At 60.5% G+C, this 25,423-nt stretch overlaps 1 protein-coding gene across 10 annotated transcripts in view; it reads right to left on the bottom strand.

The window, feature by feature from the left end:
• Nucleotides 1–25,423, bottom strand: part of HSPG2 (heparan sulfate proteoglycan 2) — a 217,452-nt gene that overhangs the window by 98,584 nt on the left and 93,445 nt on the right. For all 10 annotated transcript variants that reach the window (XM_076072845.1, XM_076072848.1, XM_076072846.1 and 7 more), the window contains exons 4-22: nt 20,776–20,885; nt 19,445–19,503; nt 18,845–19,005; nt 15,895–16,023; nt 14,020–14,373; nt 13,191–13,310; nt 12,856–12,987; nt 12,285–12,429; nt 10,781–10,932; nt 9,939–10,091; nt 7,933–8,096; nt 7,202–7,384; nt 5,910–6,109; nt 3,738–3,885; nt 3,003–3,130; nt 2,647–2,733; nt 2,167–2,219; nt 1,671–1,741; nt 256–396 (exon numbers count right to left, since the gene is read on the bottom strand). In XM_076072845.1, coding sequence (XP_075928960.1) covers nt 256–396; nt 1,671–1,741; nt 2,167–2,219; nt 2,647–2,733; nt 3,003–3,130; nt 3,738–3,885; nt 5,910–6,109; nt 7,202–7,384; nt 7,933–8,096; nt 9,939–10,091; nt 10,781–10,932; nt 12,285–12,429; nt 12,856–12,987; nt 13,191–13,310; nt 14,020–14,373; nt 15,895–16,023; nt 18,845–19,005; nt 19,445–19,503; nt 20,776–20,885 — 2,690 coding nt within the window. The remainder of the gene's footprint in view (nt 1–255; nt 397–1,670; nt 1,742–2,166; nt 2,220–2,646; nt 2,734–3,002; nt 3,131–3,737; nt 3,886–5,909; nt 6,110–7,201; nt 7,385–7,932; nt 8,097–9,938; nt 10,092–10,780; nt 10,933–12,284; nt 12,430–12,855; nt 12,988–13,190; nt 13,311–14,019; nt 14,374–15,894; nt 16,024–18,844; nt 19,006–19,444; nt 19,504–20,775; nt 20,886–25,423) is intronic.

Raw genomic sequence — 25,423 nt, 5'->3', positions numbered from 1 at the left:
TTCAACACACGTACAGGTACTCGTTTGAGGCTGATTCGACCTAGGGGAAGCCTCGGACCGGTTCAAACAACCACCACCGGTGTCGGTGGCCGTGAGCGGGAAGCGAACTCCGGTCGTCGGGTTCGTAGCGCGGCACGCTGACCGCCCCCCCCCCCTCACGCTCACCCCGCAACTCGCCCCTCCCCCCAGCCCCGCACCCCTCCGCCCCCCCACCACCACCACGACCTCGACAAGGTTCCCCCCCCCCGCCCTCACCACGTCGCGGCTCCAGGAGGAGCTGGTGCATTGCCGCGTGAGGCCCATGCAGAAGCAGCTGAGGCAGCCGTTGGGCCCCGTGTCGCTCAGATGGAACGCTCCGGCCTCACACTCGTCACAGCGGGACCCTACCACGTGCGGCTGGGATGGCGGAGGGGGGGGGGGGACACACGGACAGACAGGGGGATGGGGGAGGGAGGCAGGGGGCGGTAGAAAGAGGAAGGTGCTGCAATAAACACCGGAGCCGGGACAAGAGAGCCTCCTCCGTAGTGAACGTCTGGCTGAGACCGCGTAACCATCGGACCCAACTTGTGTCGCCGAAACCCTTCGCCACCCGACACCGCCAAGCAGATCCTGAACGTGCGCGCTCAGCGCGGGCTCCCGAAGACGTTGCCGAGGTTGGCGTGGACCAGGGCGAGCAGGGCACGGTCGTTGGGACACTGCCCCCGCTCGCCCAGCCGCTCGCCGCCCTTGACGATGCAACAACGGTCCCGGGACTCTCCCCCTGGCCGCAGAGAGCGGCACCAGCGGAGGGCCGGCCGGCCGTTCCGTCCGGAGCTCCGAGAGGCCGGCGCCGCCCCCTCCCCTGCGGTCCGCACCATCGGCGGCTAGGAGATGTTAACTAGCTCGCCTGGTATGCGGGATGTCGTGGGTTCGACCCCGACCCTAACACCTGCATATTTGGAGTCTGCGTGTCTCTCTCCCCGTGGCTGCGTGGATTGTTCTCCAGGCCCTCCGGTTTTTCCCTCCACATTTAGAATCAACATCACACGTTTATAGGATTTTGGCTGCTATACATTTCCACATGATGATGTTGATGATAAGCCACTTCGTTGAGCTATCATTTGTGGCCAGGCCGCTTATGAAAAAGAGCTAAATAGCTCAGTGGGCTTTAGCTGGTAAATACAAAAAATGGTTTACTTTTATTTACATCACCATCGGCGCCGCTTTAGGCCTGTGGATGTGTCATCAGCCAAATCTGCATTGGAGGAGATCAACAGAAATGCACAAGTTCTAGCAAGGCACCGAGTCACTCCTCTAGCTCCTGAAGAGAAACCCCACCGAGTGATCGCCAGCCCGTGCCGCACTGACCGAGCGATTACCTACAAGTTCTAGCAATGCACTGAGTTACTCTTCCAGATCCTGAAGCGAAATCCACTGGGTGCGATCGCCACCGCTTCTGCCGATGCGAAACTCTCCAGAGGTCCCGGCAGTGCATGGAGCTGCTTATTTATCTCCCTAGCAGAGACGCTCGCTGAAGTGCCCAGCGAGGCTCAGCCCCCGGATTGTCTGACGGGCGGAGCTGCGGTTGCGCCACCGTCATCATCTTCGTCATCGTTGGAATCATCGTCGTCGTCATCATCATGGCGCCGCCCATGCGGAGACGGGACCGAGGGACTGCAGCACCGACTCACCTTGCAAAGACACTGCCCTCCGATGGGCTGCAGAGAGAGGCTGCCCCGGCGGTCACAATGACCCTCCTCCCCTAGGGGGCACATAACAGGGGTCAGAGGTCAGGGGTGAGGGGGCAGGGGGCAACGCAGAGATAAGAGGTTGGAGAGATCTCAGGGGAAGGCTGACGTCAGCCGTCGGGGATAACGGAGGTGAGAGGGCTGGCGTCCGCACCCCTGCGTCAGCGTCATCATGGCCCCACGTCCTCACGTCTCCACGTCCCCATGTCACCATGTCATCATATCTCCATGTCCCCGTCTCTTCATATGTTGATTGAACTTCTTTTGCACTGTACGTAGCCAACCGCGCTAACCGGAGGTGCGGGGGTAAGGACGACAAACTAAACACAAAAAGCAGTTCCAAAGAAAATAAGAGGCATATCCCCACGTCCCAGCATTCCCATATATCCCAGGCCCCCCATACACCCCCGCCCCCCGTGTCTCCAGTGCTGTCACTCACTCTGGCAGGTCCCCCCGTGCGACGTCGGGTTTCCCTCGTAGCCGGGCGCGCAGCTAGAGCAGGGGGGAGGGGAGGAGGTGAGGGGGGGGGGTCACGTTAGGGTCATCGCCCCGTACAGCGCCCCAGACATCCCCGTCGGTGCGTGCGTGGAGGGGCGGCGCAATGGTTAGCGCACCGCCCCTGCAATAACCCGGCCATCTCTGTTCGAGTCCCGGGTCGGCCGACATCAGCGGCAATCATCTCAAACCCGTCCTGGGCCTCCCCTATAACGAAATAGCATTCAACGAGCACCCGGCGCGGCGTGTAAACGTCAGCGCCGGGAGGACAAAGGCGGTCGGACGTGGCGCCGAGCCACACTGCCCCCTCGTAGGTCTGCCGTGGCGGCCTTCGGAGGTGCTCGCTAACGGCCCTTGCCCCGTCAGTCGGCTTGAGGCTGCACGGGGATCTTTGTGCGTGCGTGCGTGAGCGAGCGACGCGCACCGGTCGCAGCGCCTCCCCACGTATCCCGGGGCGCAGGCGTCGCACGTCGGGCGCCCGTCGCTGTCCAGGAAGCACGTCTGGGAGAACCTGCACCGGGCCACACGACCCACCACCATCAACGGCGATCCACTATGATACAGCACAATGCAGCACGCTCCGCCGCGCTCCGCCGCGCTCCACCACGAAGTTCAACATACATACTTTCATACGGGGGGATCTTTGTCACGTGAGTGTGCGTGTGAGTCATTGTGTACACGCTTGTGTGCGCGCACGTGTGTGCGTGCGTGCGTGCATGCGTGTGTGTGGATGCACACGCACGCACGCATGCACGTGCGTGCGTGCGTGCATTCGCGCACCGGTTGGGGGGCCCCGTGAAGGGGCAGGGGCACGGCTGGCAGTCGGTGGGGGTCCCGCGCGTGGGGTCCCCCACGAAGCCCGCCCGGCAACGATCGCAGCGCGCCCCCTCCGTGTTGTGCTGGCAGCTCTACCGGGGGGCACGGGGGGGGAGACACGGGGGAGGGGCGTGAGCGTGCGAGTGACCTTGTGGACTCACGGCCCCTTCGTGCTCTGTGGCGGCCTTAACGGGTGCTCGCCAACACTTGCTCCAAGAGTCTGTTAAGGGCTCTACGGGGGAGCGTACACTTTGTGTGTATGTGTGTCAGCGGGTGGACAAGCGACCTTGTGTCCGCGCAGGAGTCTATTGAACCTGCCTGTGTGTATGAGCGAGCGTGTGTGTGTGTGTACGAGCGTGTGTGTGTGTGTGTACGAGCGAGCGTGTGTGTGTGTATGAGCGAGCGTGTGTGTGTACGAGCGAGCGTGTGTGTGTATGAGCGAGCGTGTGTGTGTGTGTGTATGAGCGAGCGTGTGTGTACGAGCGAGCGTGTGTGTGTGTGTACGAGCGAGCGTGTGTGTGTGAGCGAACGTGTGTGTGTGTACGAGCGAGCGTGTGTGTGTGTGTGCGAGCGAGCGTGTGTGTGTGTGTGCGAATGTGTGTGTGTGTGCGAACGTGTGTGTGTACGAGCGAATGTGTGTGTGTGTGCGAGCGAGCGTGTGTGTGTGTGCGAGCGAGCGTGCCGCCGGGTGCCGCTCACCAGACACTCGCCCGTGCGCTCGTCACACGCGGTCGCGTGGCCGTGGCAGCTGCACCCGGCGCAGGTTCCCAGGTAAAGGCCGGAGTGGACCCGCGAAAATCCCGGAGCGCACTGCTCGCACGATAGGCCCGTGTAGCCCGGGGGGCACCTGCACACACACGTACACACACACACACGTACACACACACACACACGTACACACACACATGTACACGCACACACACGTACACACACACACACACACGTACACACACACATGTACACACACACATGTACACACACACACGTACACACACGTGTTTACACACGTGTACAAAGACAAAGATCCCCCGTATAGCCTTAACAGACTGTAGGGGCAAGTGCTGTTAGCGAGCACCTATGAAAGCTGGAACGGCACACGAGGGGGTGGGTGGCCAGCACTACGGCCGACCGCCTTTGTCTCCCCAGTGGCGATGTTTACACACCGCATCAAGTACTCATTTGAGGCTGAGTCGACCTAGGGGAGGCCCGGGACCGGTTCAGATAATCGTCACTGGTGTTGGCCGTGAGCGGGAATCGAACACGGGTCGCCGGGTTTATAGCGCAGCATAGCGCTAACCACTACACCACCGCTCCCACACGTACACACACACACGTACACGCGTTTACACACGTGTACAGAGGCAGTGATCCCCCGTATAGCCTGAACAGGCTGTAAAGGCTGTAAGGGGCCACACGACGCCAACATCGCTCCCCCCCCCCAAGCCCACTACTGGCTGGAAATCTAGCAGGACCCTCCTGAGAGGGAGCCTTGAGACTCGGCGAGGTTTCCGGGTGAACAAACAAACGCGTTTACACACGTGTACAGAGGCAGTGATCCCCCGTATAGCCTGAACAGGCTGTAAAGGCTGTAAGGGGCCACACGACGGCAACATCGCTCCCCCCCCCAAGCCCACTACTGGCTGGAAATCTAGCAGGACCCTCCTGAGAGGGAGCCTTGAGACTCGGCGAGGTTTCCGGGTGAACAAACAAACGCGTCTGGGTTCGCTCCCCCCGACTGTGGGCGTCTCTCTGTGTACAGTCTGTCCTCTCTCTTTCCTGAGTAACATACATCAACAAGTGCTGCTAGCGAGCACCTCTGGCAGAGAGGTTGTGTGGGCAGCACGACACCCGGCCACCTTTGTATCCCCAGTTGCTGATGTTTACGCACAGCACCAGGTACTCGTTTAATGCCGAGTTGTGGTTTCTATGGTGTCCGTGCAGTATCCGTGCGGTGTCCGTGCTGTGTCCGTGCTGTGTCCGTGCTCTGTCTGTGCTGTGTCCGTGCGGTGTCCGTTCAGTATCCGTGCTGTATCCGTGCTGTATCCGTGCTGTATCCGTGCTGTGTCCGTACTGTGTCCGTGCTGTGTCCGTGCTGTATCCGTGCTGTGTCCGTGCTGTGTCCGTGCGGTGTCCGTGCGGTGTCCGTGCGGTGTCCGTGCTGTGTCAGTGCTTTGTCAGTGCTGTGTCCGTGCGGTGTCCGTGCGGTGTCCGTGCTGTATCCGTGCTGTGTCCGTGCTGTGTCAGTGCTTTGTCAGTGCTGTGTCCGTGCGGTGTCCGTGCTGTGTCCGTGCTGTATCCGTGCTGTGTCCGTGCGGTGTCCGTGCGGTGTCCGTGCTGTATCCGTGCGGTGTCCGTGCGGTGTCCGTGCTGTATCCGTGCGGTGTCCGTGCGGTGTCCGTGCTGTGTCCGTGCTGTATCCGTGCTGTATCCGTGCTGTATCCGTGCGGTGTCCGTGCGGTGTCCGTGCGGTGTCCGTGCTGTATCCGTGCTGTGTCCGTGCGGTGTCCGTGCGGTGTCCGTGCGGTGTCCGTGCGGTGTCCGTGCTGTGTCCGTGCTGTGTCCGTGCTGTATCCGTGCTGTGTCCGTGCTGTGTCCGTGCGGTGTCCGTGCGGTGTCCGTGCGGTGTCCGTGCTGTGTCCGTGCTGTGTCCGGGCTGTGTCTGTGCTGTGTCTGTGCTGTGTCCGTGCGGTGTCCGTGCGGTGTCCGTGCGGTGTCCGTGCTGTGTCAGTGCTTTGTCCGTGCTGTGTCCGTGCTGTGTCCGTGCTGTGTCCGTGCTGCGTCCGTACTGTGTCAGTGCTGTGTCCGTGCTGTGTCCGTGCTGTGTCAGTGCTGTGTCCGTGCTGTGTCCGTGCTGTGTCTGGCATGCTCCACCTGCACTCCTCGACGGCGTATGCGGGGCCCAGGCTCGTGGTGGTGGTGATGGCCGTGTCCATGGCGATGTCGGCCAGGCCCACGCTCACCATCTTGTCATCGTACACGGTCTTGATGAGGATCCCCTCCAGGTTCACGAGCGTCATGAGCAGCTCCTCCCGCGTGACGGCGCGACCGCTGCCCTCGTGCTGCCAGTTCTCCTGCGCCAGCGCACGACACCGAGAGACGTCGGCACGCGGCGCAGACACCCAGACGCATCGACACGCATCGAGACACAGAGACACCCAGACACGCAGACACCAAGACACCAAGACACGGATCGAGACACAGAGACACCCAGACGCATCGACACGCATCGAGACACAGAGACACCCAGACGCATCGACACGCATCTAGACACCCAGACACCACGACATGCAGACACCAAGACACGCATCGAGACACAGAGACACCGCGACACCCTGACGCATTGAGACACCCAGACACCACGACATGCAGACACCAAGACACGCATCTAGACACAGACACCGAGACACACAGACACCAAGACACGCATCGAGACACAGAGACACCCAGACACCAAGACACGCATCGAGACACCCAGACACCGAGACACACAGATACCAAGACACGCATCGAGACACAGAGACACCCAGACACCAAGACACGCATCGAGACACCGAGACACCACGACACCAAGCCACACACCGAGACACAGAGACACCGTGACACACAGACACCAAGACACGAGTCGACATCGAGACACGTGTCGACACACATGAGACACTGACAAACATCGAGAGACATCGAGAGGCCAACACACATCAGCAGCACGTCGACAAACATGAGCAGACAAGAGACACCCGCACACGTCGAGAAAAGTCGACACCGACACGCGTCAACGCAGACAAACCCCGCACGGGAAGGCGCCCGAGTGGGGATTGGAACCCAGGCCCTTCTAGCTGCGAGGCGCGGGCGTGACCACCGCGCCTCCCTGCCGCCGAGGTTCACGGTTCGAATCCAGCGGCGGCCGCCCCGGTTAATACTGCGTTCATGTACCGTGCGTAACGCCGATGGCTACTGCCGCTGTGACGACGACGACGACGACGACGAGGCGTCACCCACTTCGCCATTCGCGAGAGTTGCCCCCCGGCGTCAGGGTCCAAATTCGAAAATTTACCACAAACCGCAACTCAATCGGGATTTACACGCAGCTGAAACCACCACCCCACCCCCCCCCCCCCCACCCCCGTCGTCGTCGTCGTCGTGATCGCGCGGGGGCCGAGCGGCACCTCGATGAAGAGGATGGAGAGGTCGTTGTGGGCCCCCGCCTGCGTGGCGCTGCGGGGGCGGTACGCGAGCGTGCGGCCGCCCCCCTTGAGAAGCACGTCGGGCCGCAACGGCACGCTCAGCTGGTTCACGCGCCCCACGCTGTAGCGGATCTTGAAGCGCAGGGAGCCGCCGTACGAGCCAATCTGCATGCGCGCGAAAGACAAAAATCCACCGCATAGCCTTCAACAGCCTGCGGGCAGCACCTGTGAATGAGGGGCGGCACACGTGGGGGTGGGCGGCCGGCACCAACTCCGGGCCGCCTTTGTCTCTCCAGCGGCGATGTTAACACACCACACCAGGCACTCTTTTGCGGCTAAGTCGACCCAGGGGAGGCCCAGGAACGGTTCGGATAATCGTCACTGGTGCTGGTGGCCGTGAGCAGGAGTCGAACTCGGGTCGCTGGGTTCTTAGCGCTCCCCACCGAACACACACACACACTCACGCGCGTGGGCGGGGCGTGGGCGGGGCGTGGGCGGGGCGTGGGCGGGGCGTGGGCGGGGCGTGGGCGGGGCGTGGGCGGGGGGTGGGGCGAGGATGGGGGGGGGCGGGGCGTGGGTGGGGTTTCGGTGGGGCATGGCTTGGGGTGGGGTATGGGCGAGGCGAGGGTGGGGTATGGGCGGGGCGAGGGTGGGGTATGGGCGGGGCGAGGGCGGGGCAAGAGTGGCCTTGTGGGTCTCCCTCGGACGGTCACCTTGTTGCCCAGGAACTGGCCGGGCAGCTCCCAGAAGGACTCGACGGTGCGGAAATGTCGAGAGAGGTCGACGAGCTGGAAGTAGCCGCTCTCTCCGTCCACCATGATCTGCGTGGCGGCGAGCAGCGGCTGGGACATGGAGCTCCGCATCGTCACGTTCACCCCTGCCGCGGCGCACGATGATGACAACAACAACAGATGCCCCCGCGTTAGCTTGTGCCAGGCTAGGTGCACTTTGAGGCCGCCACGTGCTGACAGGAGGCCACGGGACAGACTCCAGGCATTATGGGTCGATTGACCGAGATGGCCGGCGGATGCAGCACTCGTTGGCAAGTCGTGAAACCGCTCGCTCGCTCAATCACCCTCTCAACCTCTCACACACCCACTTACTCACTCATCTACTCACTCACCTACTCACTCACCCACTTACTTACTCACCTACTCACTCACCTACTCATTCACCCTCTCACTCACCCACTTACTCACTCACCTACTCACTCACCTACTCACTCACCCTCTCACTTATCCACTTACTCACTCACCTACTCACTCACCTACTCACTCACCCCCTCACTCATCCACTTACTTACTCACCTACTCACTCACCCTCTCACTCACCCTCTCACCCTCTCACTCACGCTCTCACTCACTCACCCTCTCACTCACCCTCTCACTCACCCACTTACTTACTCACCTACTCACTCACCCTCTCACTCACCCTCTCACTCACCCACTTACTCACTCACCTACTCACTCACCCTCTTACTTACTCACCTACTCACTCACCTACTCACTCACCCACTTACTTACTCAATCACCCTCTCACTCACCCTTTCACTCAACCACTTACTCACCCACCTACTCACTCACCCTCTCACTCCCCACTTACTTACTCACCTACTCACTCACCTACTCACTCACCCTCTCACTCACCCACTTACTCACCTACTCACTCAACCTCTCACTCACCCACTTACTTACCCAATCACCCTCTCACTCACCCACTCACTCACCCTCTCACTCACCCACTTACTTACTCACCTACTCACTCACCCTCTCACTCACTCTCTCACTCACCCACTTACTTACTCACCTACTCACCCAGTCAAAAAGACAAAGATCCCCCCTATAGCTTGAACAGACTATTGGGGCAAGTGATGTTAGTGAGCACCTATGAAGGCCGGTACGGCACACGGGGGGGTGGGTGGCCAGCACCACGCTTGACCGCCTTTGTCTCCCCAGTGGCGATGTTTACACACCGCACCAGGTGCTTATTTTAGGCTGAGTCGATCTAGGGGATCAGTTCTGATATTCGCCACTGGTGGTGGCCGTGAGTGGGAATCGAACTTGGGTCGCCGGATTCGTAGCGCGGCACAATAACCGCTGCACCACCGCTCCCCATAACCCAATGACACACTCTCCCACCCACTCACTCCCACCCACCCACTCACCTACTCACTCACTCACCTACCCACTCACTCACCCACTCACTCACCTACTCACTCACTCACCTACCCACTCACTCACCCACTCACTCACTCACTCACCCACTTGCTCACCCACCCACTCACTCACCCACTCACTCACTCACCCACTCACTCACTCACCTACCCATCCACTCACCCACTCACTTACACACTAACCAACTCACTCACTCCCCTCACCCACCCACTCACTCACCTACCCACTCACTCACCCACTCACTTACACACTCACCAACTCACTCGATAACCCATTCACTCACCTACCCACTCACTCACCTACCCATCCACTCACCCACTCACTTACACACTAACCAACTCACTCACTCCCCTCACCCACCCACTCACTCACCTACCCACTCACTCACCCACTCACTTACACACTCACCCACTCACTCGATAACCCACTCACTCACCGAAAAAAAAGACAAACACCGCCAAGCTTCGTGGGCAGTGCGCGTCTCGACGGCACATGCGCCCGCGGCGGTGGCACGGCGCGCATGCACGCGGCGCGGCGCCCCTCACCCTTCTGGTCGTCGGGCTCGGTGAAGCGCAGCGTGATCTGCGAGCGGTGGCGCCGCGTGCTCTCGCAGGCGTTGGTGACGCCGAAGCAGAAGCAGCGGAGACACTCGGCACGCTCCCTCGCCACCGAGTTGTACTGGCCCTCCCCGCACGGGCCTGGGGCGCACGGACACACACACACACACACCTCGACACACACACACACACACACCTCGACACACACACACACACCTCGACACACACACACACACCTCGACACACACACACACACCTCGACACACACACACACAGACACCTCGACACACACACACACACACCTCGACACACACACACACCTCGACACACACACACACACACCTCGACACACACACACACACCTCCACACACACACACCTCGACACACACACACACACCTCGACACACACACACACACACACCTCGACACACACACACACACGGCTCCCACACCTCGACACACACACACACACACGTCTCCCACACCTCGACACACACACACTCGGCTCCCACACCTCGACACACACACACACACACCTCGACACACACACACACACACCTCGACACACACACACCTCGACACACACACACGGCTCCCACACCTCCACACACACCTCGACACACACACACAGCTCCCACACCTCGACACACACACACACAGCTCCCACACCGCGACACACACACACAGCTCCCACACCTCGACACACACACACAGCTCCCACACCTCGACACAAGGAGGAGGAGAAAGAAGGTGTGAGGAGGAGGTTTGAGGAGCGAGGAGGAGGAGGGAGGAGGATGAGGTTTGAGGAGGAGGTGTGAGGAGGAGGCACCGGTGTCGCCCTTGACGACGAGCACGGCGTCGGGGATGCCGAAGATCATGCCCTTGGCGTTGATGGCCTCGCACGTGTAGGCGCCCTGGTCCGAGTCCTTGACGTCACGCAGCACCAGCACGCCCTGCCCGTTCTCCGAGCTCATCGACACCCTGCACAAACGCCCACACGTGCACGCACACACGTACACACGCGCACGTACACGCGCACACGCGTGCACACGCACACGCGTCCACACACGTACAGACGCGCACGCACGCACACACGTAGACACGTGCGCACACACGAACACGTACGCAACACACGCATCCACACAGTAGAGGTGTTTTTGGGTTAGATCGCGTGGATATCAATGTTCCGTTAAACCCGCCACGCATGCACACGCACGCACGCATGCACACAAGCGCGCACGCGCACATGCACGCAACACACGCGCATGTTCACACGGGCGGCAGGGTGACGGTGGCACGGTGGCGACGCTCCGTGCGTCACAGCGAGGTGTCGTGATTTGAATCCCGACCCGGGCGCCTTCCTGTGTGGAGTGGTTGTTCTCCCGCTGTTCTGCTGCGGAGTGCGAGCGTGCAAAACCTCCTGCCGGCAGTGAGCCTTCGACACTTCACGTGGCCTCAAGTTGCACCTAGCCTGGTGGTGACGTCACCTCCTAGTGGCGAACGGCGGTCGTTGTTGTGTGCGAGCGAGTGTGGCTGAGTGTGTGGGGGCGCCGCGGTGGCTAGGAGATGTTAACTACCTCGCCTGGTATACAGGAGGTCGTGGGTTCAATCCCAACTCTGACGCCCTGCTGCTGTATATTTGGAGTTTGCGTGTCTCTCTCTCTCTCTCATCATCACGGTGGCTAGGAGATGTTAACTACCTCGCCTGGTGTACAGGAGGTCGTGGGTTCGATCCCGACCCTGACGCCTGCTGCTGCTGTATATTTGGAGTTTGCGTGTCTCTCTCTCTCATCATCATCACCGTGGCTATGAGATGTTAACTACCTCGCCTGGTATACAGGAGGTCGTGGGTTCGATCCCGACCCTGACGCCTGCTGCTGCTGTATATTTGGAGTTTGCTCCCCGTGGTCGCGTGGATTTTTCTGCGGCCCCTCCGGTTTTTCCCTCCACATTTAGAATCAACAACATCACGCGTTTAGAATATTTGGCTGCTACACGATAGGCCGCCTCGTTGGGCTATCGCTTGTGGCCAGGTCGCTCCTGAGAAAGAGCTACGTAACTCAGTGGGCCTTAACTGGTAAAATACAAATTAAAAATAAATACGTAACTGGTATTGGCCAAACAAGATCAGCTGCAAACAACATTGCCCCGATTGCGAACATGTGAGTCTGGAAACTCATCTCCGTATAGCGAGTCGCTCGGATCCAACTGTGCGCACCCGTCCGCGCGTACCCGTCCGCACGTACCCGTCCGCGCGTACCCATCCGCACGTACCCGTCTGCGCGTAACCGTCCGCACGTACCCGTCCGCGCGTACCGCAACCCGCCACGTACCGGCTGCTGGCGGGCACGTGCCCCCAGTTGAGCCTCCAGGTGATGAGCGGCGTGGGCACCCCCACGGCCTCGCAGGTGAGCGTCACCGAGTCCCCCCGCGACACCATCACCATGTCCGCCGGCGGCGTCACCACCTGCGGGGGGCCTGAGCGAGAAGACAAAGATCCCCCGGGTGGCCTTCGACGGACCGTCGGGGGCGAGTGCCGCGAGGGAGCGGCAGCCGCGCCCGGCCGCGTTTTGACTCCCCGCAGCCGGGGCCACGCGGCGCGGGGTGCGAACCGTCCCCGCTCCCGCTTCCCGCACGCTCGCTACGGGGTGCGTCTCAAAGCCCCCTTGCTTGCCGCACATCGCAGTTGGTGCGGGCGCTGGAACAGATCGGCCATTTCACCGACGCGGCGTGGACGCTCTTCACGCGTGCTCCGGCGTGCCGGCACCAGGCAGCGTGGCGGTCCGGATGTGCAGGTTTCAACGTGTGTGTGTGTGTGTGTGGGTGAGCGCGCGCGCGCGTCTGCGTGGACTCGTGCGTGCCACGTGCTCAGTGAAACGCGCGCGCGTGAGCATCGTCACTCACGGCAGTCGTTCTCGTCGGAGCCGTCGCGGCAGTCGCGCTCCTCGTCGCACTGGTAGCTCGCCGGGATGCACTGGTCGCGCGACGCGCACGAGAACTGCTCCGGGGCACAGCGGTCGTACGGGCCCCGCGTCGCTGCACACGCACACAGGCACACACACACACACACAAGTTCCTCGTGCATCCACCCGTGGCGTCCCGTGAGTCCCGGCGTGTCCGTAACAGCGTGTTCCTTCGCAGCCCCCCTCGCGTCCCCCCGTGTGTCCCCGCATCTCCCCCCCGCGTCTCCCCCCCGCGTCGCCCCGCGTCCCCCCGCGTGTCCCCAGTGCGACCCTCACGGCAGACGTCCTCGTCCGAGTTGTCCCCACAGTCGTTGTCTCCGTCGCAGCGCCACAGCTTGAGCGCGCAGCGTCCGTTCTGGCACCGGAACTCGTTGGGTTCGCACGGGGAGGCGGTGGCTGCGGGCAACGCACGCGGCTTGTGAGCACGTAAGCAACACCAGAGCGTCCGTGCACACATGTCTGTCTGTGTGTTAGCGTTCGTGTAGCGGTTAGCGCGCTGCGCTACGAACACGGCAACCCGGGTTCGATTCCCGCTCACGGCCATTACCGGCGACGTTTCTCTAAACTGGTCCTGGGCCTCCCCTAGGTCGACTCAGCCTCGAATGAGTACCTGGTGCGGTGTGTAAACATCGCCACTGGGAAGACAAAGGCGGTCGGGCGTGATGCTGGCCACCCACCCCCTCGTGTGCCGTCCGGCCTTCATAGCTGCTCGCTAACAGCACTTGCCCCAACAGTCTGACTACATGAGGAATCTTTGTGTGTCCATGTGTTAAGGGGAGTGGAAACTGCAGTTGTTCACATACAGCGTCCCGAGTTCCAATCACGCTCACGGCCACCGCCGGTGCCGAACATCCGAACCGGTCCTGGGCCTCCCCTAGGTCAACTTGGCCTTAATTGCGTACCGACGTGCGGCGTGTGTAAGCGTCGGAACTGGGGTGGCGGCGGCTGGAGCGGAGTTCTTTTTTTTTCACGGCTACACCACCGGCTCGCCTGGCGCGCCGCGCCGGCCTTCGAAGGTGCCGCACGCTAACCTTGCCCCAACAGCCTCGGCAAGGCCTTACGACGGCCGGGGGTGGGGGGGGGGGGGGGGGGCCGTCGCCCTCACCGCAGGCCATCTCGTCGCTCCCGTCGGTGCAGTCCTTCTCCCCGTCGCACAGGTAGTCCCGCGGAACGCACTGCCCATTGCCGCAAACCGCCTCCTCGACGCGGCACGGGCGAGCGACCGAGGGGGGCGGCACGGGTGCCGCGGTGTGGGGGACCTGGGGGCGCGTCGGCGGCGGAGGCGGTGGAGGCGTCAGCGGCGGCGGCGGCGGAGGCGGCGGCGTCGGCGGCGACGGCGGCGGAGGGGGCGTGACGACGGGCCTGACGACGGGCCGGCTAGGAGGGTGCTCGGGAAGGCCGGGTACAACAGCCGGGGGCAGCACGACGGCGGGAGGGGGGGTGGGCTCTGCCGTGATGGCTGCGGTGGGGGGGGGGGGGTGGGGGGGGAGACGGCGGCCATGAACGACTCGGCGTGAGGGGGGGGGGGTCTGGGACGACGGCTTGGCAAGATGCGGAAAGGGGCTCCCGCGGAATCCGCACGACTCGTCGGAATCCGGAATGGCTCGATGGGAGCGCGATGAGTTCGTGAAGCGGACGGTTCGTCTCCTTGCCACACGCGTGTCCCTCCACTCCGCCACGTCAAACTAAAAGAGATGGACGGCCTCCTGCCGGGTGCAGCGTCGGTGCTACGCAAACAAAACTCTGGAGTTGACGCAACCGACATTCGGTGTCTGGTCAGCCGGCTTGCCAGAATGTCGGATCGACTCGTGAGTGGGTGCCGAGAGAGGTTCGGGAATCTGAAACGAGCCGTCGGGTTCGCGGGAGCGTGACTAAAACCACGGAACTATTTGTTTATTTACTGGGTAAGGCCCAACTGAGCTATGCAGCTCCATTTCAGAAGCGACCTGGCCACAAATCATAGCTCAACGAAGTGGCTTATCATAATGTGGACATTTATAGTAGGCAACTATTGTAAACGCATGATGATTCTAAATGTGTAGGGAAAAAGCGGAAGACCCGAAGTTAAGTCCATGCGAACGTGCAAACTCCACATATACAGGCGTCAGGGTCGGGATCTACCCACGACCCCCTGTATACCAGGCGAGGTAGTTAACATCTCGCCACCGCGGCACCCTGAGGCACGATCGGGGCCGCTCTGCACAGCCCGGAACATATTCATCACGACGTGAGATGAACTCTACATGAGCGGGCAGAGGCGGATTTTTTTTTCTGGGGGGGGGGGAGGAAAGGGGGGTGATGGGGGTGGGTGGCGGCTGTCCTGAAATGTCAAACTTATCAAACAGGGCACGACATTCATACAAACAATCAATGTATTTATTTTCTCCAGTAAATATCAATCAAGAAATATTGATTATTTGGGGGGCGGGGGGCGGGGGGGGGGCGCCACCATTCACCCCCCCTGCCCACCCCTCCTCCCCGAGGATCCGCTCCTCGTCAGAATGAGGAGGAGACCCCAGGAAGCATGGTGCACCGTGCGGTGCGCTGGGAGTGTCTGAGTGGCGGTGCTCGGGTCTCTTACCTTGGCGCTGTCTCCGGGACGGCGGCAGGCAGAATAAGAGACAGCGCGCAGAGACACGTGCTCCCGGTTAGACACGGGGTCACGCACACGGTACGTCCACAGCGACGGGTACGCAGGGGCACGTGCAGAGGGGCACGCGCAGGGGTGCACACGGACACACGCGCAGGGGGCACGCAGAGACCCGCACAACAACACAAAGACACAACAAAGACGCACGCACGCAGACACAGGGACACACAGGGACACAAAGACACGCACAGACACTCACAGGGACACACCAGACACTCAAAGGGACACACTGGGATACAAAGGGGCAGACGCGGGCACACTGGGACAGACAGGGGCACACAGGGACACACAGGGAGACACGGGCGGGCGGGCGAGCGAGTGACTACGCACCACAGTTGCTCTCGTCCGAGTCATCCTCGCAGTCCATGCGGCGGTCACACGCGTAGTCGAGGGGGATGCACTCACCCGAGCCGCATGCAAACTCCTCCGGCCCACACGCACGCGGGGCCTCCGTGGGGGCTGCAACGCACACGCGCGTACACACGCGCATACACGCGCACACACACAAAACGAACACGCGCACAAGTGCACACACGTACACACGCATGTACACACAGGCACACACACGTACTTTATTAACACGTGTACAAACAAAGACAAATTTTTCCACCCCTCGCCATATAGCCTTTGACAGCCTATTCGGGCAAGTGCTGTTAGTGAGCAGCACCTATGAATGCCGGAACGGCGTGCCTATGGAGGGGTGTTGTGGCCAGCACCATGCCCAGCAGCCTCTATCTCCCCAGTGCTGCTGTTTTACACACCGCACCGGTGTTTAAGGCTGAGTCGATCTAGTGGAAGCCCAGGCTCTGGTTCAAATGAACGCCACCGATGTTGCCCATGAGTGGGAACCCAACACGGTTTGCGGAGTTCGCAGTGCAGTGCGCTAACCACTGCGCCACCGCTCCCCGAGGTACACGCACGTGCATGCATGCGCACGACGCAGACGATCGTATTAGGCTTTACTAACACAAACAAGCATGCATCAACACACACACACACGCATGCATGAACACATACAGCACTGTTCAAGCAGACACACATCCCCAGCCGTAACAGGCCATTGGGGCAAGCCCTTTTAGCGAGCACCTACGAAGGACGGCATGGTGGCGATGCTAACACAACCGCTCCAGGTGCTCATGTGAGCGCTGCTGCCTTACGCACCGCGTCGGTGTTACTCATTTATGGCTGAGGCGACTTAAAGGGAGGCCTGGGACTGGTTCAGATAATCGTCACTGCTTTTGGCCGTGAGCGGGAATCGAACTTGGGTCGCCGAGTTCGGCGCGCAGCGCGCTCACCGCTACACGACCACTACGCACCAACTACACACAAAGACAAAGATCCCCCGTATAGCCTGAACAGACTGTTGGGGCAATCGTTGTTAGTGAGCAACTATGAAGGCCGGCACAGCACATCAGGAGGTGGGTAGCCAGCACCACGCCCGGCCGCCTTTGTCTTCCTACTGGCGATGTGTACACACCGCACCGGGTACTCATTCCACGCCGAGTCAACCTGAAGGCCAGCACCGTGACACGACGGGGTGGGTGCGGTGACCAGCACCACACCCAGCCGCCTTCGTCTCCACAGTGGCGATGTTTACACCGCACCAGGTACTCATTCGTCGCTGAGTCGACCTAGGGAAGATCCAGGAGTGGTTCAGATTATCGTCACCGGTGTTGGCCGCGAGCGGGAATCAAACTCGGGTGGCCGGGGTTCATCACGCAGTGCGCTAACCGCTGCACCACCGGTTCCTCGCAGACACATGCACGCACGTGCACCTTGCCAACACGTGAACTGTACGCACAAAGATTTACCCTCCCCCCTTCCACTCGTTGGACAGCTTTTAACAGGCTACCACGAGGGGCAAACACGGCGCCCAGCCTGCGCCCGGGGGCCCTGGCATGCCACCCACGTATCAAATACCGCTGGGCAGCCCTCGGAGAAGGCGCCGATTCAAGGCCCCCCCGTCGGATGAATTTGCACAGCTGGACTCTCAGCGTATCTTCCCCTGAACAATCGTAAATCTATGATCCGCGAAGGCGCATTTCATCCGTGGGTCCCGCCAATGCGTGCCGCGCAGGGAAATCCGGGAAATAAACAGATCCTGCTGGGAAAACCGCCGAAACTCGGCAACGGGGCTCGGGCCTGTTTACAGAGGTGAGAGATTCCAAGACAGATCTAACTATATCGAACGGCTCCGACTATCGTTAGACAGGAAAGGCAAAAGCGTTGTTCCATCGTCTGGGAGCTGCACGGTGGGAAAAGCCACGACGATCACTCCAGGAGGCAGAGTCCACCGAGGGAGGGGGTGCGAAGATCCCGGGGACCTCGGTGGAGAGTGAACACGGATCAGTTCCTGCACATACCGTGGGGCTAGGCCACTGAGAGCCTTCATATTAATCGCCTCGACCTCAGAGTCCTTTAGAAGAAGGTGATCCGAAGATCTCAGCAGCAGCAGGAGCAGCTTACGGGCAAACCGCCCGTGAAGGTGCCCCCGATCTCCGGTGAGATCGCGGGAGGCTGGGCAGGATTTTCGAGCCTGGATAAGCGCTCGCCCGTACGCGTGGGCCATTTTCAATGGCCACCTCGCACAAATGGGGCTCCTGAGAAAATGCCGGAGAAGATCTGTGGCCATGAAACCCAAACGGTGGGCCGCACAGCAACACACTTCTTCAAACGTGGCTTGCAGGAGGAGGACCTCCACATTGGCGTCCAGCTTCCTGAACATCTTTGAGAAGAAGACCGCTCGGATGGACGGCCGCCACCTTGCCTCAAATCCCTCCGCTGTGCTGAGGCCCAGCATGGGAGCAGGCGTAGGAGGACGGAGAGGGCAGAGACCACGCGCGTGCGGGAACATTGACAGGGAGAAGGCGACGGCACACCAAACCCACGGGGGCGAGGGGACGCGAGTTGCGCAACGCAGTGAGCACGCCAGCGGGCCACTGCATACCACGGCACACGAGCGCACACGCCGCTACGCGCGCGTGCACAGCGGCGCGCACTTACTCCACGGGGTGTCGGACGGAGGCAGGGTCGGTTCGTCGTCTTCACACGCGCACCGCACACACGCAGTGACGATCACGCACAGTGACGATCACGCAGCGACGATCACGCACGCAACGACAAGGAGACTCCATCATCATCTCATCTGCCATGGTAAGTACGCCGTGGTAAGTGTCCCATGGTGAGGGTGAAATGTGCCGTGGTTGGTGAGCCTGCCGCGGTTGGTGAGCGTGGCGTGGTTGGTGAGCGTGCCGTGGCGAGCGACCCTCGTGTGCCGTACCATGACCGATGCGCCGGAAGCTGTAGCCCTGCGTGGAGACGCGGTAGTTGGCGACGTCGCCGGCACGCACGGCGCGCCACAGCACGGCCGCCACCTGCGCCTCGTCCGCGTTGCCCTCCGACTGCACGTCCACATCCACCATCACGTGACCAAACACCAGCCTGGGAGGGGCGGGGGGGGGACAGAGAGGGGGGGAGGGCCCGCTCGCGTGAGCAACGCCGACACACAGCAAACAGCGCGCGTGTGCTGTGGGGAGCGGTGGCGCGGCGGTTAGCGCCACCGCGCTACGGGAGCTCCATTGCCGCCTGGGCCCTCCCCTATGTCGACTCAGCCTTAGTTGAGTGCCTGGTGCCGTGTGTGTGTACGTGCCCGCGCGCATGCAGGCACGCACGCACGCACGCGTGTGTGTCAACAGCGCCAGGACTGGGCCGTGCGTGGTCGGCCGGCCGCCACCAACCCATTCGTGGCGCCGCGCAGACTCGCTGACAGCACTTGCCCCGACGGTCTGCGCGGGCTACGCCGGGGGGGAGGAGGGAGAACCTTTGTCTTTGTGCACGTGTGTGCGGTTGCGCGGATGTTGCCGTGCGCGTGTGTCGTTACCGGATGAGCACGACCGTCACGATTTGCTCCCCCGCAACGTTCGCAAACTCGGACTCCAGCTGAGGAGGAGAGGTGGGGTGGGGGGGTCAAGGGTCACGCAGAAGCGGCAGTGTTAACACAAACCCGAAGTCCGACGCAAGGGGCCGCGCGAAGTCTCCGTGCCAGTGGGGATTAAGAATGGGACGGATGGTGGAAATAGAGGGAGGGGGGGGGTCTGACTAATCACCGCAAAGTTGTACAGGGGAAGCCGTGAATATATCCGCGGGTGGCTACGTTCCAAAACCACGATCATCGAAACTTAAGCACTTACCAAAGTAATGGGGTAAATCGAAATTTAATGGGGTAAGCTACACGGAAAACCAAAAATAGACACCATCACAAGTGAAATAAGTGCCGTACTGTATGCCAAAAAACTAATTAATTTAAATAAATGCTTTAAAACGCAATACAAAAAAAACATTCCTAGACAATAAATAGTCGCATACATACTGAGTAAACACTGCTTACCGATGATGATGATGATCCAAAAGCGTCTGTGTGCCTGTCTTTGTCTGCGAGTGGGGGAGCGGTGGTGCTACGGTTAGCACGCTATGAACCCAGCGACCCGAGTTCGATTCCCGCTCACGGCCAACACCAAGTGACGATTATCCGAGTCGGTCCTGGGCCTTCCCTACGTCGACTCAGCCTCAAATGAGTACCTGGTGCGGTGTGTAAATGTCACCGCTAGGGAGACAAAGGCGGCCGGGCGCGGTGCCGGCCGCCTGCCGCCCTCGTGTGCCGTGCCGGCCTTCGTCGGTGCTGCTCGCTAACAGCACTTGCCCCCCAGCAGTCTGTTGACAGGCTACACGGGGGATCTTTGTCTTTGCCCGCGAGATGCTCGCACGGCTGTGGGGTTGAGGTGCCACCGACTGCCTCCCGTGCCTCCCCCGCCCCACACCACGGTGCCAGCCGATGAGACGGTCCGTAATAGACAATGATGCAGTACTTTCGGGCACAGTCTAGCCGTGAAAGGCCACAATTAACCACCGCGATAGCTAAATTGATACTCAAAATGGTTGCCCGCGATAGGTCGACACCGCGGACGATGAACCCCGCGGTATTCGAGGGTCTCCTTTACCGCAAAATTAACCGCAAGGCAGCACAGAGGGGCCCCCACCCCTCCCCACCCACACCCCCCACAGTCCAGGCCGCTCTCCCCCCTCGCTCTTCCCTAGCGCCCCCCCCCCGCCCCACACAGCCGCACACCCCCCCACCATGAAAGTGAGTGAAGAAGGGGCTGCAAGGGTGAGTGAGCGCGATGGTCAGCGAGCGTGAGGGTGAGCGGAACTCACGGCGTCGATGACGGCCCGGGACACCTCCTGGAACTCCTCCGACTCGTAGTTCTCCATGCGCTCGTCATACGCAATCGAGCTCGTGAAGTTGATGTTCACGCGGTACACAACTGCACGGGCACACGGAGGGCACGCAGGGACACGGTCCAGGGGATATGGTGGAGGGGGCAGAAGGACACACAGCGGACACAGAGACATTGCATTGTTATTATAAGAGTCTCTGGGTCTGCGTGTGAGTTTATGGGTCTCTGTTGTGAGTCAACGGGTCTCCGCTGTAAGTCTATGGGTGTCTGTGTGAGGCTACCGGTCTCTATACGAGTCAATGGGTCTCTCCACGAATCTTTGGGTATCTGCGCGAGTCTATGGGTCTTTCTACGAGTCTATGAGTCTCTGCACGAGTCTATGGGTCTCTATACGAGTCTATGGGTCTCTATACGAGTCTATGAGTCTCTGCGCGAGTCTATGGGTTCCTGGCCAGTCGCGATTTACCAATGGCCCTTGCTATGTTGCATTCCAGACGTTCAACGAAGCCACCTGCAACGGCATTCGCGAAACCCGAGCCCAGAAAACCCCAGGGTGGACTCCACAGAGCCCTCCTCAATCTGGAGCGGAGTACGAGCAGACCCTGGGTCGCCGTGGTTCGGTGTGCGACCCGACCCAGGGGGCCAGGATTGGGGAGGGGGGGGGGGTGTCGCGGGCACTGGGGCCCCACAGCGGGGGCCCCCCACGACGCTTCCACTGCCCGGGGCCATGCCAATGAATGGCCAAGAACGATCCGGGTCCGGGTGAAGCGGATCTGCCGCAGGATTTGTATACGGCCAGCACCCCCCCTCTCCACCAGCTTTATTTATAAAATGTGTATTTAAGGAAACCTGGTTGAGGGACAGTGACACTTGTGCCAACAAACAAACAGCGTGTACAGGCAGACAGCCCTACAGCCACACAGACAGCTGTACAGCCCTACAGCCACACAGCCCTAGACCCACCTAACCCTACAATCACACAGCTGCACAGACAGCCCCAAAGCCACAGAGACAAGCAAATAGCCATAGAGACAGCCACACCGCCCTACAGCCCTACAGCCACATAGCACTGCAGCCACACGTACAGCCGAATAGCCATACAGGCGCACAGCCCTACAGTCACACAGACAGCCGCACTACCCTACAGCCCTACAGCCCTACAGCCACACAGACAGCCGCACTACCCTACAGCCCTACAGCCACACTCCCCTACAGCCCTACAGCCACACAGACAGCCACACTCCCCTACAGCCCTACAGCCACACAGACAGCCACACTCCCCTACAACCCTACAGCCACACAGACAGCCGCACTACCCTACAGCCCTACAGCAACACAGACAGCCACACTCCCCTACAGCCCTACAGCCACACAGACAGCCACGCTCCCCTACAGCCCGACAGCCACACAGACAGCCACACTCCCCTACAGCCCTACAGCCACATAAGCATGCAAGGCGCCAGAGAGGCACATCTCTCCGGCCTCAAAGAGAACAAGTCGCCTATCACTGGGGGGGGGGGGGGACGTTTGAGGCAACGGCTCTCAGGCAGCCGTGACGAAGGGCCATTTGCTCGAAACGTCGCCGATACGGAGTGCGCCGAGCGCATTGGTTTGGCGTCGATCGCCAGCGCCGTCCAGCTGCGGTCTGGCGCGCTCCGTCGGCCGGGCCGGGCGAGCGAGCGGGCGGGCGGGCGGCCACTGTGTGCCGCCCGTACCTACGGAACGGCATCCGTCTCTGGGCACGCGGAACGCTGAACGCCGACGGGGGGTGTTCAGCCTCGGGATTAGGGGACGCCAGGCAGGATTCCACCACCCAGAATGCGTGCGCGCGCGCGTGTGTGTGTGTGTATGGTGCTCGCTAACAGCACTTTCCCCAAAAGTCTGAGGCTTCACGGGGGATCTTTGTCCTTGTGGGGAGCGGTAGTGTAGCGGTTAGCGCTACGCTGCGCTATGAACCAGGCGACCCGAGTTCAATTCCAGCTCACAGCCAAAACCGGTGACGATTATTTGAATCGGTCCTGGGCCTCCCCTAGGTCGACTCAGCCTCAAATTAGTACCTGGTGCGGTGTGTAAACATCGCCACTAGGTAGACAAAGGTGGTTGGGCGTGGTGCTGGCCACCCACCCCCTCGTGTACCGTTCCGGCCTTCATAGGTGCTCGCTAACAGCACTTGCCCCGACAGTCTGTTAAGGCTATACAGGGGATGGTTACCTTTGCGTGTGATATTGTGAGGGTGGTGAGTGTAGTTGTGAGTGAGGGTGGTGAGTGTAGGGGTGAGTGTGTGAGGGTGGTGAGTGTAGAGGTGAGTGAGGGTGGTGAGTTTAGAGGTGTGTGAGTGAGGGTGGTGAGTGTAGCAGTGAGTGAGGGTGGTGAGTGCAGATGTGAGAGTGGTGAGTGTAGTTGTGAGTGAGGGTGGTGAGTGTAGGGGTGAGCGAGTGAAGGTGGTGAGTGTAGCAGTGAGTGAGGGTGGTGAGTGTAGTTGTGAGTGAGGGTGGTGAGTGTAGTTGTGAGTGAGGGTGGTGAGTGTAGGGGTGAGCGAGTGAAGGTGGTGAGTGTAGCAGTGAGTGAGGGTGGTGAGTGTAGTTGTGAGTGAGGGTGGTGAGTGTAGTTGTGAGTGAGGGTGATAAATATAGGGGTGAGTGAGTGAAGGTGGTGAGTGTAGCAGTGAGTGAGGGTGGTGAGTGTAGTTGTGAGTGAGGGTGGTCAGTGTAGTTGTGAGTGAGGGTGGTGAGTGTAGGGCTGAGCGAGTGAAGGTGGTGAGTGTAGCGGTGAGTGAGGGTAGTGAGTTGAGTCCAACACGATCATCATTCCCCCACGGCAGATTCCTCCACACCTCTGGGTTTGCGAGCCCCACGTGAGGCCGCCCATTGGCGTGGACAATTCTCCAGCGCGGCTCACCGTTAAACGTTTAACCGGTAAAAGCACAATGGATTTTAACCACCAGAGACGAAGATCCCCCGGATAGCCTTCAACAGACCGTTAGGGCAAGTGCTGTTCACGAGCACCTTTGAAGGCATGCAAGGCACACGAGGGGGTTTGTGGTCAGCAACCACGCCCGGCCGCCTTTGTCTCCCGAGTGGAGAAGTTTACAGACCGCACCGGGTACTCATTGGAGGCTGAGTCCACCTAGGGGAGGCCCAGGACCGGTTTGGTGGTGTTGGCCGTGAGCGGGAATCGAACCTGGGTCGGCCGGGTTCGTAGCGCAGCATAGCGTTAACCGCTGCCCTACCACTTCCCACTACCACACAACAACAACCGCCATTCGCCACTAAGTGGCGGGGACGTCACCACGACGCTTGTGCCAGGCTATGTGCACCCTGGGGCTACGTGAAGTGTCGAACGCCCGCTGGCAGGAGGTCACGGGGCCGACCCAGGTGCCACGGGTCGACTGACTGAGATGACTGGCTGATGTACCACCTGTGCCCCCTACTGTGCCAACCCGCTGTGCTTCAGCCACCCGGCGCTCCGCTTGTTGTTGTGAGCGTCGCTTCTCCGCCCTCCATTGTTGTTGGAGGGCGACTACCTCCAACTGCCCAGTAGCGTCCTTCACGAGCCTCCTCCACAGAGGCCGATCTTGACACCGCTGGTACCAGTCATCGGCAAGTCCATTCAGCTCCACGTCCTCCTGTACCACATCACTCCATCTCTTCTCTAGCCCGTGCCGCGCCCGTTTAACCCCCTCGATCCGGCCGAACAAAAGCTGTTTAGGCATGTGGTGACTGGGCATGCGGGCGACATGGCCCAGCCAATGCAGCCTTGCCTGCCGGAGGAGCTCACCGATGGGACTTTGCCCAGATCTTTCAAGGATTTGTGAGCTCCTCACACAATCCAGCCTGGTTAAACACAGGATGGATCGTAGGCAGGCCAGCCTAAATGTTTCTAATCGGCGAAGATGCTCCATTAGGAGGGTCCACGTTTCGCAAGCGTAGAGAAGGGAGGGCATGACCGTGGCCGAGAAGACTTGAAGCTTCGTCCGAAGCGACAGACCAGGTAGCTTCCACACAGCATTAAGCGACCAATGAAAATATAATGCCACTCGACTGATTCAGAGTGAGACCTCTGCTGTCAAACCGGAGCCGGTCATGAGCACACTGCCCAGGTATGGGAAACTCTCCACTCTCTCCACAACTGCCCCATCACCAATTGGAAGTTGTGGGGGTGGAGTGCCTGATGGTATAAAATACCCAGGCAGGTGCTTAGTTTTGGTGGGGCTGATGGTAACGCCCCACCTCTTAGTGGCAAGCTCCAGGTTCAGCAGCAGCGCCTCCAATTCCTCCTCTGAGTGAGCAGCAATCACCAGATCATCGGCATACATAACATGGTTGACCAATAGGGAGCCATCCCTTGACCACACCCGGGCATCGATCAGCCTCCCATTGTATCTGTACCAGATGGAAATTCCTCTGGTACAGCCGTCAAAGACTTCACGAGCTACGTGGTCGAAAAAGATGTGAAATAATGTGGGAGCCAGAGGTCATCCCTGTCGCACCCCAAGGTGAACAGGGAATGGCTTAGACAAACACGTACACACACACAAAGACACGTACACACACACGCGCGCACACGAAGGCCGTAACGCAGTGGCTCGCAAGCAGCAGCGGCGGCGGCGGCGCCACTGCCAGAGA

Source organism: Petromyzon marinus, chromosome 39 (genome assembly GCF_048934315.1).
Source record: "Petromyzon marinus isolate PM22_M1 ecotype Great Lakes invasive population chromosome 39, UKy_Petmar_22M1.pri1.0, whole genome shotgun sequence".
NCBI classification, from domain to species: domain Eukaryota; kingdom Metazoa; phylum Chordata; class Hyperoartia; order Petromyzontiformes; family Petromyzontidae; genus Petromyzon; species Petromyzon marinus.
This window is presented reverse-complemented; position numbering and strand designations above follow the sequence as displayed.